Raw genomic sequence first — 17,300 nt, 5'->3', positions numbered from 1 at the left:
AACCATAGACTAAAGGGAAGAAGAGGTTAGGGAAAGGGTATAGAAGGGATAGCACAGTCATTAGCAGTTTATGTTAAAAAGTATTTTTAAGACAAATGATAAAAGAGCTCACAAATTAAAAAGAAACTATTTTGAGGAGCATATAGCGTTCAAAAATCAATTGTGCATGTTATTAGAATTCACAAAATGATGAAGATTGTAACACTTATATCATTCTATGTAGTGCATAATAAATAATTGTAGTTGGCTTGGAAGTAGCAGGTTTAGGGTTTCAGCTTTGGAACAATGCATTTTTCCTTGTAAATAAGTAAAACTTGAGCTTGACTTAATAGGTCTAAAGTTTTTTTTTTTTCTTTTAGGCAGATCTAAATTTCAAATCTGATCACTTTCAAGTTTCAACTTTGAAATAATGTACTCTTTTCTTATTGAGGCAGCTCCTGCTCGGCTTGCTTAGCTCAAACTGGTCCTCATCTCAAGATTAGCTCGACTCGCCACAAAAAAGAGCTGAGCTTGAGCACTTCAAGTTTGACTCGTTTGGCTCATCCACCAGCCCTAGCCTGAGCCAGCCTAACCCATTAGTGAGCTTGGACTACATCCATAGAACGTTCAAAACGGGACCCGAGCCAACGTGGTCTCGACCGGATTGGCCCTTGGAGAACTCCAAGGAAAAAGATTCTAAATATTACACATGGCAGTAGGACAGCTTGCGTACTTGTTCTTCGGACATAATCGGATTGGACAACCATTCTCCCCAAAACAAGGGGGGCCAACTTCCGCGTCAACCCTTTCTTGCCACGTCATCACCCGCGAGCTACATTTTCGCGCGAAAAGTGACAAGTCTCCCTTCCATTCCCAGCCCTTCATTTCCCGGCAAAAACCATTGGCGCTGCCTCCCCTCCCATAGGAAAAGGTGTAGAGAGAGAGAGAGAGAGAGAGGTGCGGAAAAGATCCGCCGGAGAAAACAAAAGGTCCGCCGGAAAACACCCTCCTCCTCCTCCCATTGGGCTATGGTTTAACCCCTGCCTGCAGATCCTCTGGCCATGGCGCCGGCCATCCGTCTGGTTTGCCCGTGGGACGCCCGGCGGCGGAAGCGGACGGAGGCGCCCCACCACCTGTTCCTCCGTGGCCCCCTGCCGGAGTCCCCCTCTCAGAAGTACCGCTCCCTCTTTGAGATCATCGCCGCCACTGCGCCCGGCACCTCCACCGCCGCCGCTGCTGCTGCCGGCGATGATTATGAGGACGTCCGGTGCGAGGAGTGCCGCTCCGGCCACGCCGGCAGCGAGATGCTCCTCTGCGACACGTGCAACCGCGGGTTCCACATCTTCTGCCTCCGGCCGATCGTCGTTAGGGTTCCGACCGGCCCCTGGTTTTGCCCTAGCTGCGCCCACCGGAAACCGTCGCGATGTAATTCCATGATCCTCTCCGCTTGATATTGTTTCCGGTGGATTTAGGGTTTGATTCAGTTGGAATTCTCATTGCCTAATCGATCGCATTCTGTTTCGGATCTATTTCATTTTATTTTTGGTTCTTATTTTTACTTTTTCCCTGATGATGTTGCCTAGCGTTTCGGATCACCCAGACGACGATAATCGATTTCTTCCGCATACAGAAACCAGATCGTTCGATGGAGAAATCACCTATCGGTATCCCATCTTTCTTCATTTTCCTCCCTTTTTTTTCGGCTGCCGGGATCAAGGAATGAGAATTTATTGATTTTTTCCTTTGCCTGGTTTTGAATTGAACGAAAGGTGGTGTGGTAGATTCCCGGAAACGTAGGCGGCGACCAGGGCAATTGGTGGTGTCGAAGAAGAAGAGGAGGAGGTTGTTGCCATTCATTACGAGTGAAGAACCGGAGAGAAGATTGAAACAGATGGGCTCGCTTGCGGTAGCTCTGAGGGCATTGCAGATGCAGTTCAGCAATGAGCTGATTTATGAGCCTGGAATAGCGCCTAGGTCGGCAAATGCAGCAAAACTGGAAAAGGGTGGAATGCAGGTGCTTGCGTTTCCTTATGTTTGTTGGAATTGAGATTGGTTATTCGTGAATCTTGTTCCATTTAGTTCCTGAATATTGAAGTTTAAACAAATTCTAGTCGTTTAGTTGCCAATTAAATCAACTGTTCTTCCGTTTCTTTTTGTGTTTCTCTGCTATGCAGCTAGAACGCTATGGCTTTGCCCAGAGAATGTGGAGCTCAAGATCTTTTGCTTTAGATTAGACAAGAAAATCTGGGATATTTGATAACCTTCCGAATCAATGAATTCACAGCTTTATGATATATTTTCTTCCCTAGAATCATAAAATTGAACCTCGATCCTCTTGTTATTAAGAATTCCGCTATTGTTGCATCTGTTTTTGTGAATTTAGAAGCATCCTCCACTGTCAAGCAAGCTATAGATTCATTACAGTGCAGGACCTTCATTACTCTGGGTGTAGGAATCGATCGTCAAGGTCAGTACACTTGTTCTCCTTTTCATCAAGACCATGCTTTCTATTCTTTTCTGTTTTTTTCCCGTCACTTTGGTGTAAAATAAAGACCATGCTTGTTATTCTTCTCATCATCATCTTCCTGGTCATTGAAACCCCGCCACCCCTGCTCTAGCTGGTCCATTCTCCTGTCCATGGATCCATCCCTCTCAGTTGGACAAGAGAGGAGGAGTGCTTGGTTGGAGATGGGGGATTTCAACCTCCTACTTGTTGCGTGTAACACCCCGATCCAGGACCTCGAGAGTCCAAGTCCGGTTGGTATTACTTCTCAAAGGACCTCATACTTGTTGCGTTCACACAGAGAAAATATGACTAAAAACTTTTTCTTTAATAAACTTAATTTCTTTAACAAAGTTCATCATTCATAACATACGAAAATAATAATTACATGAGTGTTTAATGACAAAAAAATAAAACTAACAATATACTCTGCTGCCCACTCAATAAAGAATATTTATAAGCAATAAATGACTTTAACTTTAAACTATAGTGAGTTCTAAGCTCCTAATTTGAGTTTACTTTTCGACACACTACACAATACTTGTATATTTAAATTTTTTTCCTTAACTCTCTCAATCTAACACTTAATCATTACAAATTATAACACTAGGTCGGCTATACTGGTCATAGCCGTCTATGAGCGTAGTAACCCGCGTAGAACACCTCAATTCTACATTGTTGACCAGACTATGAAGTGATCTCCAGATCACCAGACAATGCAGTAAAACAATAAGGGGACCCCACCGGTAGCTAGCCGAGACGTCTGACTCAAACTCGGCATGATTCATGCTACATCCTAACCATAAATGACTTTCAACCGTTTATCGTTGTCTAGAGTCTCAGATACTGTGTGAATATAAAACCTTAAGTCATATCTTAAGTTCATTACCTTGACCTTACTCTCAAGCTCGTGTCTCACTCGTTCTCCCACGAGTGTCATTATGAAATAATCACGATGGGTCTCATTCTCAATCTCAAAATGATATTAGGGTTTACACATTGTATCATACTAAGCATGCAATGAGGTAGAATCTCTACATCATTAAATCACTGACGGTCCACTCTTTTTTGTGGCTGCACTCTAGCTGCGAACCAGGTAGCCCTTTTTACAGGTCGTCACTTCTGGGATTTAAGGTGTTAATCATGCTAATCTCAATTTAAATTCAAGGGACTCAAGGCTAATCACAATCTCATCACAATGCATGTTATTCGAAGATTATAGCATAGATATGTTGTCATAAGACAATATTTTTTTCTAATGTGCATGACATATCATGACTGACGTTAGCATTTAATCATCTCATTGTAGTTAACTCATGCATGGTCATTCTATGTATATCATGTTCACACTCAAGAGTTATATTTCTAAACATGCTAATATACAGCAATGATGACAGGCAACGCAATATAATTTATTCATAACTAAGATTACTTATAATATCTCTTACTTTGAATGCAAAAGCTGTTCTCTGATCACAATCGAGTCTCAAGTAGCTCTAAAAATAAAATTTGATCATCACACAAGCATGTTCATATTAATATTATACATTATTTATATTTTAATAAAATTACCAAAATACCTCTCTCGAGGTGATCTGTCAGAGTTTGATTTTTATGTCCCTGATTTGGTTAGAACCATATGACAAGAAGATTCTCCTCTGTGATACGAGTCCAATGCACCAAACTTCACTCAATTTTGAGTTCAGAGTGCAAAGTTATGCCTGTTTTACTTAATCGGATATTGGGTACATACAGGGGTAATTTGGTTATTTTAACTCTTATGATTTGACCTGATTCATCCTAGGTCAAAACAAGTTCGGTCTGAGTTTAGAATATTAGGTTTACTGAACTTAGTCCCGATTCAACTGGGTTTGGTTTCAAACTCAATTGAATTCTCAAAAATCCATAATGAATCCGTTTACTAATTGGTGTGGATCCATATCCAGTTTGGTATAACTAGACTAGACCCAATTGTTCAAAATGGGTTCAGTTTTGTCTCAATCAGGGGTAGACTGGACTACTTCAGTTCTGTCATAGTTAGGAACAGACTGAACTGGATCAAGTTCAATTCCAACTAAATCTATACTAAATTATAAATTTGATCTAGATCTAATTTTGATCTCGATCTAGATTCAGAACTGGCAGACTGGATCCAGATCTAGTTTTGATTTGGATCCAGTACTGTTCCATCCAGCTTTATACTAGATCCAAACCCAATTTTGTCTAGATCCGGTTCAACTTGGATCAGTTCAGGTTTACTGGATCAAAGTAGACCCAAATTCGGTCTCGTCCAGTTAAAACCAGACCCAAACAAGGAATTGAGACCTTGTCAAACCCGATTCGGTCAGAACCAGCTTGATTGATTGAGTTAGGTTTGAGACTCGTTGACCAGACTCAGTTTGGACTGACCTGGACCAAGTCGGTCTCGGTTCACACCCAGATTGGTTCGGTCCGACTGAATCGATCGAGACCGAGACTTTTTTTTTCTTGGTTGGGTCTGGGTCACACAAGGTTAAAGCGGAAGGGGCACAACCCCTTCTTGATCTCCCCCTTCTCACTACAGAGGTTGTTGGCAACCTTGGGTTGCCAACAACCTCTCTCTCTCTGCAACAATGCTAGCAGCCATGGTTGTCGGCCTTAAAAAAAAAATGAAACAGACAGGGGAAGGGCATACCTGTCGGCGGTGGCTCCTTCGATGGCGTGTTTCGACGACTTCCTCCCTCCCTCTCTCTCACTCTTAAGGTACTTCTCTCTCCCACTCTCTTTCTTTCGGTGAATCGATGGTGCTAAGCAGCCACTGTGAGGATAACCCTCTCGCTCCCTCTAACGGGGGAGGGTGAGGCTTATCCTCATCCTCTCTGAAACTAGAGGGGAAGGCAGTTCCTCTTTTTGAGTAATCGCTTTCCCCAAAACACTCCCTCTTTTTTTTTTTTTTAATTCACCTTCCCCATTCGACTTCGTTAGGTGGGTTTAACAATTCTACCCCCTTTAAAAGAAGATTCGTTCTGAATCTTACCTGGGTATAATTGTGAAAATTGTGCACGAATGTCTGATTCACATTCTCTTATAACCTCATTCTTGTTGTGATGATTCCATCTGACCAATACCAGCAAAATATCTCTGTTTCGCAGCTTCTGTTCTTTTGTATCTAAAATTTCTATGGGTTTCTCACTCATACTCAAGTTCTAGATTTTCAATACTGACTCGACCACATCCAATATGTGAGATCAATCACATAATTCAACAACATAAATACATGAAATACGTTATGATTTTTGAATAAAGAAGGTGATAACATCAATCAGTACACTATTTGACCTACTCTCGCGAGTATCTCAAGGGGTTCAATATATCTTGGACTCAATTTTTTCCTCCGACTAAAACGCATTACTCCCTTAAAATGAGATATCTTCAAGAGCGCATGATTACCTTACTCAAATTTTAACTCATGACGTATTTGGTTCGCATAACTTTTCTGTCAGCTTTGCGCTGCCAGTAGACACTCCCGAATGAATCTGACTTAGTCTGCCATACGATGCACCAATTCAAGCCCTAATAATCTTCTCTCTTCGACTTCATCTCAACATAAGGGTGTTCGGCACCGTTGATTGTATAGTGCTTCTAAGGGAGTCTTGCTTATGCTTGCCTAAAAGCTATTATTGTTGTAGGCAAACTCCATCAGAGGCAGAATGTCATTTCATGAGTCCCTATAATCCAAAGTACATGCTCGCAATATGTCTTCCAGGGTCTGAATGGTTCGCTCTGGTTGTCCGTCTATCTGAAGATGAAATGCCATGCTCATTTTTAACTGAGTCCCCGTTACCTCCTGAAAACTCTACCAGAATCGTGAAGCAAACTTGAAATCCTTATCTGAAACAATCGAATATTGTACTGTATGGAGTCTGACTATCTCTCTGATGAAGGGTTGGGCCAACTGGTCACAAGTGTGAGTCGTCTTATAAGCTAAGAAGTGAGATGACTTAGTTAACCTATTAACAATCACCTATACCGAATTCATCTCATTTTTGGTCTTTAGAAGCCCTGAGACAATCCATAGTAATATTCGTCCATTTTCACTCAGGTATGAGAAGGGGTTATAGTAATCCTTCGGATCGTTGGTGCTCAATCTTCACTTGCTAACACACTAGACACCTACTCACAAACTCGATAATGTCTCTCTTTATTCTGCTCAACAACAATGTATCTTTCAGATCTCGATATATTTTGGTACTGCCTGGGTGGATGGCATATCTCTAGTGGTGTATCTCGTCCAACAACTGATTCTTGAGCTGATCATCCTTAGGAATGACACACTCTATGACGGAATTTGAGAAGACCCTGATCATCCACCTTGAAGTTTGAAAACTCACCCTGAGAAATTTTATTTCTAACTTTGGCCAATTTCGAGTCTAAGGGTTGCTTTTCTTTAATCTGTTCCCACAATGTTGACTTTAATGTGGTTTGCACGAACAATAATCAACCTGGTAAGCATCAAGCTTCTGCTTTCTGATGAGCGACTGATGAAAACAAATCCCAATATGCAAGTCTGGCCAATGCTCTTGACTTTCTGCTAAGAACGTCAACAACTACATTTGCCTTAGGTGATATTTCAGTTCAAAGTTATAATCCTTTAAAAATTCAAGCCATCTCCCTTATCTCAAGTTCAAATCTCTATGTGAAAACAGGTACTCGAGGCTTTGATGGTTGGTAAATACTTCGAATTGCTCGCCGTATAGATAGTGTCTCCATATCTTAAGGGCGAATACAATTTTTGCTAGCTCCAAATCATACGTTGGGTAATTATCTTCATGTGTTTTCAGTTGGTGAGATACATAAGTTAGCACCTTACGGTACTGCATCAAAATACAACCCAATCCCTGTGAAGCATCACTGAAAATAGTGAATCTCCTAATTACAAAAGGTAAGACCAAAATTGGAGCATTGGTTAAACACTTCTTTTTCTCCTAAAAACTCTGCTTACACTTGTCATTCCACTCGAACTTTATGTTTTTCTTAGTGAGTTTGGTCATTGGAACTGTCAACATAGAAAATCCTCCTATGAATCGTCGGTAGTACTCAGCGAATCTTAAAAAACTATGAATCTTTATAGGATTTTTGGGTCTAGTCGAACTGATGATCACTTTAATCTTTGCAGGATCAACCATAATTTTCTCTTTCGATACAATATGACTAAGGAAGGGCACCTGCTCCAAGCAAAATGCACACTTTGGAAATTTGGCATAAAACTTATGTTTTCTAAGTGTTTGCAGAACTATCCTTAAGCGTTTTTCGTGTTACTCTCTCGTAGTTGAATAAATAAGAATATCATCGACAAATACTATCACAAATTTATCCAAATATGGTAGGAAAACTCTGTTTATCATATCCATGAACACAGCTGGTGCATTAGTCATACCAAAAGGCATGACTAAAAAGTCATAATAGCCATATCTTGATCGTAAAGTTGTCTTATCCATATCTTCTTCCTTAATTTTCAGCTGATGGTAACCCAATCGTAGATCCAATTTCGAAAAGCATGCAACTCCTTACAGTTGATTGAACAAGTCATCAATCCGAGGCAATGAATATTTATTCTTTATGGTCACTGTATTCAATTACCGAATAATCTATACATATTCGCAATGATTCGTCCTTTTTGAGAAACATAATTGGAGTACCTCAAGGAGATATCGATGGTCCTATAAAACCTCATTTTAATAATTCTTGTAGTTGCTCTTTTAAGTTCTGCAGGTCCTATTTGATAAGGGGCCTTGAAAATGAGTGTTGTTCCTGGGACAAGATCGATCTGAAACTCAATCTCTCGATCAGGAGAGAGACCTGACAGTTCCTCCGGAAAAACATTTGCATACTGTCAAACTATATTCATATATGATATGGTGAGGTCGTCTCTCTCGTCGGTCTTCATAATATGTGAAGGTTAGATTCTGGGGGTTTTGTAAACTAACCCAGTTTCTTCTGTAATCAATAATGGTATGATGATTCAACAATTAGTCCATACCTAGGATAACGTTTATATCCTTGAAGTCGAGTTGCAAAAAGTTCACGGACAACTCACAATTCTCTATTCTCATTACACAATTATTATACACAGTGTCCACTACGGTGGATTCTCCTATGACTGTTTCTATCATGTAAGAAACAGTCAACCGTGAAGGTGCAACTGGTAACCATTTTTCAAAGGTTGAGGTGGTGAAACTATGTGTATTTTCAGAATCAAACACATGTGCTAAAATAATAAAAATAGTGTTCCTTCAACTACCTCAGGGCTGGGAAGAGCTTCTTGAAGAGCGGCCGCATATATGCGACCTGATACTGCAGGCTTCTGCTTTGGGGTTGCATTGTTCCTCCGGTCAGGCTCTGGGCAGTTGTTGACATATTAACCCATCTGCTGACAGTTATAACACTTGACATTCTCCGGGTCGCACCTGCCTTTGTATCTCTGAAGACCACAAGTCCTGCACGAATTGTCGGAGTGGGCAGACTTCTGAGTCTTCTATTTCTTAGCTTGATGGCCTCTTGAATTTTTGACTTGCTTACCCTGGGTCTAATTATTGGACTGACCTCCATAGTGCTTCTTTTACTCTCGCTGAAACTTTTTCTTATAATGAAACTTCCTTCGAGAGGACTTGGCTACATCGTTGCCGCTAGGTTTGGCCTTCTCTTTTGTCCTGCGCTTTTTCTTTTCCTTGAGCTTTTCCTTTGTCCTTAGTTCCCAAAATTCATACCTTGAAGCATGGTTTACGAGTTGGCTGTACTTCTTTATTTGTAGTGGCCCTACCAACCTCAAAATTTCGGGTTTTAAACCCTTTTCAAAGCGTTTGCACTTCTCTTTCTCGTTCACTACCAAGGACTTGGCAAAACGAGAGAGAGTTAAATCATGCATTATACTAGACTGCAATCATGTCCCCTTGCTTCGACTTTCTAAATTCATTCTCTTTTTTCACCCTCTATCACTTTGGAAAGAATTGCCTGTAAAACCTCCTCACAAAGGTATATCAAGGCAAATAGGTGTCCTGTTCTAGAGTATCTCGGATGGTCGTCCATCAGTGTTCCACATTGTTGGTCAGGTTCGACACCACTATCCATACCCTCTGATCCTCTGGACACTGAATAACATCTAAAACTTTTTCCACCTTCATAAGCCAATTTTTTGCTACGATGCCATCAGGAATGCCGTAAAAAAGTGGAGGTTGCATATTCTTGAACCTTTCGGCCCACGAGGTGATGCCTGAAATGACTGTTTGGGGTTATCCTTATTTGGCTTGAGTAGTTTGTAAGAGCTCGTACATGATGCAGTTTGTATTATACTCAAGAGGTGTTCTCGTGCTTTCTGCTTCTGAGCTTTTCAGTGGTGATCCTTATGGGATCTTTATACTCTCTTCTCCACTATTATGTGTAGCATTCCTCGCCGGGGTACGGAAAGACAATGGTGCTCTTGGAGCTGGTGTACCCCTCGAAGCGCGAGACGATAAAGGCGCCCTCCAGGATGGTCCGCCAAGGCGCTCGTCATCCCCAGTCACTGTCTCTGGTTGCCCCATCTCACGTCTAACGAGTAAGATGTCCTTAGCTAGATAGGACGTTCCCCTTCGAGTAGCCATATATACTACATTGAAACCATCACGTAATGAATTTATTATTATTTGAGTTAGTTAGGTTATTTTCGCACGAAATTCTATCACATGCATGCATTTATCATACTCATTTTATTTCATTAATAATATTCCAGTACACATGAAGGAAACAAAACCAGACAAAACAAGAAGGAAACATAACATGGAAAGACATAAATAAGACTAAACATCTATAGACAAAATAAAAATCATATCACTCCTTAATCCATCCGAAGCTTGCTTCTCTCCCTGCGTCCCTTCACGTCTGTTGAGGGTGTGGCACAAGAGGGGCACTCATATTGGATGGGGGCGAAGCTGGAGTGTAGGTCGGTGAGGCGGGGGTAACCTCATCCTCACCTTCCCCCCATCTCCTTGCACTAGTTATCCTAGACCTTCTTTGGGATGCAGAGTACGCATTGGGGGATGCTTTCTTTGCGACTCCTCGAGCCGCCATCCAGTCTCTTACGGTTCGCCCACGTACTGACTGAACTCTCTGACGGTAGGACTGGTGAGTTTCTCACCCGTAGGGTTGTGGCTGTTGTCCTTGAGTAGTGTTGGGTTAGTGTATCGGAGGGTCGTGGTGTCAACTCTCGTATGATTTGAGCCATGCTTTGCGATAACAAATTCTTCTCTCTCTAGGACTGATGGCGCATAAGGTCCTTCTGTCCTAGGCTCTCCGTGATTATCGTGCTCGCTAGTCATTCTTAATTATAAAACAACCTGGTTACTATTGTGTTTTTAGCGAGCAGAGACTTATATTATATTTTATATCATTGAACTTGTTATGAATGATATATCTTTTGTGTCAATTTGACTCTAATACCACTTTGTAACACTCCAATCCGAGATCTCGAGAGTCCAAGTCCGGTTGGTATTACTTTCCAGAGAAAAAACATACAGTGTTCACACAGAGAAAACATGGTTAAATTTTTTTTCTTTATAAACTTAAACTCTTTAACAAAGTTCATCATTCATAACATATGAAAATAATAATTACATGAGAGTTCAATAACTGAAAAATAAAATTAATACTACTACTCTGTTGCACAGTCAAAATAGCTTATCACATCCTCTAGTATACTTTGAACCTACAGTTGTAATTATACAAAGGGGTGAGTCTACAACTCAATAAAGAATATTTATAAGCAATAAATGACTTTAACTTACAATTGTAATGAGCTCTAAAGCTCCTAATTTAAGTTTAGTTTTCGACACACCACACAAGGTTTATATATTTAAAATTTTTCTCTTAACTCTCTCAATCTAACACTTACTCATTACAAATTATAACACTAGGTCGGCTATACTGGTCATAACCGTATATGGGCGTAGCAACCCATATAGAAAACCCCAATTCTACATTGTAGGCCAAACTATGAACCATACGCTCTCAGTGATCTCCAAATCACCAGACAATATAGTGAAACAACAAGGGGACCTCACCGGTAGTTAGCCGGGACGTCAAGCTCAAACTCGGCATGGTTCTTGCTACATTCTAACCATAAATGACTTTCAACCGTCTATGGTTGTCTAGAGTCCGAGATATTGTGTGAATATAAAACCCTAAGTCATATCTTAAGTTCATCACCTTGACCTTACTCTCATGCTCGCGTCTCACTCATTCTTCCACGAGTGTTATCATGAAATAATCACGATGAGTCTCATTCTCAATCTCAAAATGACATTAGGGTTCATACATTGTATCATACTAAGCATGCAACGAGATATAATTTTTATATTGTTAAATCACCGGCGGCCTACTTTTGATGGTGGCTGCACTCTAGCTGTGAACTAGGTAGCCCTTTTCACAGGTCGCCACTTTCGGAATTTAAAGGGTTAATCATGCTAATTTCAATTTAAATTCAAACAATATGATCAAATTCAAGGGACTCAAGGCTAATCACAATCTCATCACAATACATGTTCTTCGAAGATTATAACATAGATATATTGTGATAAAACATTATTTGTTTTAATATGTGTGACATATCACGACTGACATGCGCATGTAATCATCTCATTGTAAGTAACTCATGCATGGTCATTCTATTCATATCATATTCACATTCAAGAGTTACATTTCTAAACATACTAACATACAACAACAATGATAACATGCAACACAATATGATTTATTCACTACTAAGATTACTTATAATATCTCTTACCTCAAATGCGAATGCTACCCTCTTATCGCAATCGAGTCTCAGGTGGCTCTAACAATAGAATCTGATCATCACACAAGCATATTTATATTAATACACATTCATTATTTATATTTTGATAAAATTATCAAAATACCCCTCTCGAGGTGATCTGCCAGAGCTTGATTTTTGTATCTCTGGTTTGCTCAGAACCATAGGACAAGAAGATTCCCCTTTGTGATACGAGTCCAATGCACCAAACCTTACTTAATTCTGAGTTTGAAGTGCAAAGTTATGCCATTTTACTTAATCAGATATTGGTTAATGACAAGGGTAATTTGGTTATTTCAATTCTTATGATTTGACGTGACTCATCCTAGGTCAAAACAAGTTCGGTTTGAGTTTAGAATATTAGGTTTACTGAACCTAGTCTCAATCCAACTGAGTTTGGTTTTAAACTCAATTAAATTCTCAAAAATCTATAATGTATCCCTTTACTAAAAGGTGTGGATTCATTATCTAGTTTGGTATAACTGGATTGGACCCAACTATTCCAACTGAGTTCAGTTTTGTCTCAGTGAGGTCCAGACTGGACTAGTTCAATTCTATCATATGCAAGAATAGACTGAACTAGATCCAGTTCAGTTCCAACTAAATCCATACTAAATTACAAATTGGATTCAGATCCAGAACTATCAAAATGGATCCAGACCTAGTTTTGATCTGGATCCAGAACTGATCCGTCTAGCTATGGATTGGATCTAGTAAGTTGGATTCAGAACTGCTCCGAATAGTCTCGAACTAGATCTAGATCCAATTCTAATATGGGTCTAGTACTATTTCATCTAGCCCCGTACTAGATCCCGACCCAATTTTGTCTGGATTCGGTTGAACTTGGATCAGTTCAGGTCAACTGGATCGAACTGGACCCAGATCTGGTTTGGTCCAGTTCAAACCAGACCCAAACAGGGAACCGAGACTCTGTTAGATCCAATTCGGTCTGGTTCGGTCAGAACCAGTTTGGTCGACCGAGTCAGGTTCAAGACTCGTTGACTAGACTCAGTCTGGACTGACCCAGACCGAGTCAGTCTTGGTCAGACCCAACCCAGTTTGGGTTCACACCCAGATTGGTTCGGTCCGACCGAGTCGATTCGATTCAGTTCGGACATGTTTGGTCGCTCGAGACTGAGACTTTTTTTTTTCTTGGTTTGTTTTGGGTCGCACCTAGACCGACCCAAGACTTGGTAGACTTGACTCGGTCTGGTTTACCCCTAGACCGAATCGGTTCTGCTGACTCCTAGGTTGGGGTTAAGGCGAAAGGGGCACAACCCCTTCTCGATCTCTCCCTCCTCACTATAGAGGTTGTTGGCAACCTCTGGTTGCCGTCCCTCTTTGTTTCTCTATATATATATGCAACAATGCCGGCAGCCAAGGCTGACGTTTTTTTCTTCTTCAATACACCGGCAGCCATGGCTGCTGGCCTTCCAAAAAAATGAAATAGACAGGAGGGAAGGGCATACCTGTCGGTGGTGGCTCCTTCGATGGCATGTTCCGGCGATTGCCTCCCTCCCTCTCTGTCACTCTCAAGGTATTTTCTCTCTCCTACTCTGCAACTTTCTCTTTCTCGGTGAATTGATGGGACTAAGTAGCCACCGTGAGGATAACCCTCTCCCTCCCTCTAAATGGGGAGGGTGAGGCTTATCCTCATCCTCTCTGCAACGATAGGGGAAGGCGGCTCCTCTTTTTGAGGAACCGCTTTCCCTAAAACATGCCCTCTTTTTTTTTAACTCACCTTCCCCACTCGACTTTGTCGGGTGGGTTTAACTTTGCGACTGCAGTGGTTGTGTGCATCCTCATCTTCCTCTTCAACGTGTACCTCCTCATCTCCTATCAACACCCCGATGATGTCAACCAGGCCTACTTCCCCACGATCGTTGTGGTCCTTGGGCTGACGGTCGCTGGCATCTCCATCCTTATGCTCCCAGCAGATGTCGCCAACCGTCAAGCTTGTCGGCATGCCATCTACAACAGTGCCAGCAATCTCACCCTCCCCATGAGAGATCTGTGGCTCGCCATCTACATCATTGATGTCGTCCTCATCTTCTTTGTCATACCCTTTGGTGTTGTATGCAGACAATCTCAAAGGTTTTCTTCTCACAGTGGTTTCCAGCATGTTCATTGAATCAAGTTTCATATTGAAGAAGGGGCTGAGTCGGTGGTGGTGAGATGGGGTTGGAAGAGAAGCAGCCTTTTCTTTTTCTCTTCTTAGGAAACATTCCTTCACCCCCCAGGTGGAGAGGTGGAGGAATGTTTCCTATCAAAACTTGTACTTTTTAGAAAAACTCAGAAAAATTTTCTCGTTTGGAACAGTCGGAAAGATCGTACATTCTTTCTTCCTACCTTCAGTTTTCCTACATCTTTCTCACTTCCAAACGTGCTCTAAGTTATCCAGATTTATATTGGGTTAACTTCAGTAAAAATCTCATTCTATTATCATGCTCACTGGACCTTGCTCCATCTATATGGGTTCAGCTTACGGTCCTGTTCCTCCTTACATTTTTATTTAAAGCTAAAAACTGGGCATTTGTATGCATGGATGCACACACAATGTAGTCTTTCATGTGTCCTTTTAATACTTTATTGGGTGCAAATGTAATGAAATGAGGTGGAAGAATCTAGTAAGATGTCCTTTAGCCAGTGAAATTCATAGTCCTGCTATTTATTTTCTCATGGTAGTCATTAAAGATCCATTTAGGACATAATATGTTCATCTGAGTTCGATTCATTGTGGCCTCATTTTATGTGTGAATTTGGATGCATGATTTTATGAGGGTGCGGGTACGGGTGCGGGTGCGGATGTGGCACTTTATAAAACTTGGGTGCGGAGGTGCGGGAGGATATATAAATATATAATTTTTAACAGTTTTAAGTTAACACTGTGTATTTGTGTGCATTTATGTATTTTTATATATAATAAAGATAAAAATGGACTTGATTAGGGTTAACTGAATTTACTTTTGCATAGAAATGGACCTCAGTGTGGTTGATTTCACCTAACACAAAGGAAGCTGTGTCCAAGTGTCGCACCCACCTGGGTGTGGCTGCGATGCAGGGTGCGGTGCTCTGTTAGAAGAGTCCGTGTGACATAGCCTATATCTAACCAGAATTTGCAGTACGGAGATTCACGGGTTGGCCTATGGTCATCTTTTCTGACATATGGGAAGTCTTGCAATCCCACTGATTTCTTTTGTTGGAGTCCACCGGACAGCACACTATCTATATATCTCATGAAAGAAATTTGGAACTAACATTAAGGAATTTTGTTCTTTTATTCTCTAGGTTTTGTTTAAGGGAGAAACAAAGCATGGAAGTTTTGTCTATGATTCTGAAATTTCATAAATTATACTTGGAGAAAATATGCAGCCGTTCTTGGTTATTGTTGAACTTTATAATTTGGTTCCTTTTTTTTTCTCTAGAAACATGATGGTTGTTAGGTAGCAGTCCAGACCACACCATAAAAACAAAAATTATTTTGTTGTGATGCTTTCCCTTGCCATGAAAATCTGAATACCAAGATTTGTGGCATAGCAAGTTTGGATTTCCTCTTAATGTTCAGGAATTCTGTAAAATCTACCCTAAGCTATTGATAAATTCTTTTTGTTTTATTTTTTTGTCTTTTTCAGGTTTTGTCTAAAGAAGATACCCAAACCCTAGAACTATGCAAAGCGATGTGCAGACAAGGAGAATGGCCTCCTCTTCTTGTTGTTTTTGATTCCTGTGAAGGGTATTCACCACTTATTTACTCTCTCTCTCTCTCTATATATATGTCTATATATCTATGTCTATCTATATATATAACATGATTACTGGATGGCATTCTGTGCTTATCTACAGTTTTACAGTAGAAGCTGATGGACATATCAAGGACATGACTTTAATTACAGAGTATGCTGGAGAAGTTGACTACTTGAAAAATCGTGAAAATGATGATTCTGATAGCATGATGACCCTTCTTTCAGCAGAAAATTCATCAGAAAGTCTTGTTATCTGCCCTGATAAATGTGGAAATATTGCACGGTTCATCAATGGAATCAACAATTACACTCCGTAAGTCAAGGCCTAATCCTAGTGAATTTTTGTTCTCATGTAGCTTGTTATTTTTAACAGCTGGCTAATATACATTGATCATGCCAAATATATTAAATATTGAGGTGCTTGATATGCTTTCGGTTTCCTGTGTGAATCTTCATATTTGGTTGAAATTCATTAGTGTGTTGGTTTTGACATGGTGTTCAAATGATTTTTACCTGGGGAATTATTTTTTTCTTTTCCAATACAGGGAGGGTAGGAAGAAGCAGAACCTGAAATGTGTCAGGTATAGTGTAAATGGTGAGTGCCGGGTTTTAATTGTTGCCAACAGAGATATTGCCAAAGGTGAGAGGCTATACTATGACTACAACGGATACGAGCACGAGTATCCAACTGAGCATTTTGTTTGAGTTTCTTTTCTTTTGACTAAACTCAAGGACTGATGAGAGGAAGGAGCCAGGATTCAAGAATTTTCTCACTAATTATTTTGCTTTTTTAGTCACGATTCCTTTAGATATTATTTAATCCCTTTTAAACATGGCCCTTAAATTGGCCATGAAAAGAAATAGGTGGAATCAGATTTTTTTTTGTTCAAACTGATGTAAAACTTATTTTTCCATTGAATGATTATGCTTCAAGCCTTCAACTTGTTTCTCATTGTGTGAGAGATGTGAATGCATATCTACAGTTTTTTGCAAAATTGTTATTGATATGATTATGTTTATAAGTGTTAATTTTCATATATGAATGGCCAAGTGAAGCATTCTGTCGCCTGTCATATCTATGTGATACAATCAATGTTTAAGGCATTCAAAAAAATTTCTTGCAGTTTTAATGTTTCTGATATGCATTGCAGTTCTACAGCTCACATCACCCCCTCCGCCCACCCTCTCTCTCTCTCTCTGTCTCATATTTTGAGAATGAAGTCAAATTTATGATGACTCGAGGAAAGAA

At 40.4% G+C, this 17,300-nt stretch overlaps 1 protein-coding gene across 1 annotated transcript; it reads left to right on the top strand.

Moving 5' to 3' along the window:
- Positions 1 to 899: 899 nt before the first annotated feature.
- LOC149847142 (histone-lysine N-methyltransferase ATXR6-like) lies at positions 900 to 17,046 on the top strand. The gene is made up of 6 exons (XM_089998319.1): positions 900 to 1,404; positions 1,563 to 1,643; positions 1,749 to 1,993; positions 15,941 to 16,041; positions 16,152 to 16,364; positions 16,597 to 17,046. The coding sequence occupies exons 1-6, from the start codon at positions 1,041 to 1,043 to the stop codon at positions 16,754 to 16,756; spliced, it is 1,164 nt and encodes a 387-aa protein (XP_089854445.1). The 5' UTR covers positions 900 to 1,040; the 3' UTR covers positions 16,757 to 17,046.
- The last annotated feature ends 254 nt before the right edge of the window (positions 17,047 to 17,300 follow it).

Source organism: Nuphar pumila, chromosome 2, assembly GCF_984573655.1.
Source record: "Nuphar pumila chromosome 2, dmNupPumi1.hap1.1, whole genome shotgun sequence".
NCBI classification, from domain to species: Eukaryota; Viridiplantae; Streptophyta; class Magnoliopsida; order Nymphaeales; family Nymphaeaceae; genus Nuphar; species Nuphar pumila.
Note: the sequence above shows the minus strand (reverse complement) of the source record. Positions and strands in the feature narration are given on the sequence as shown.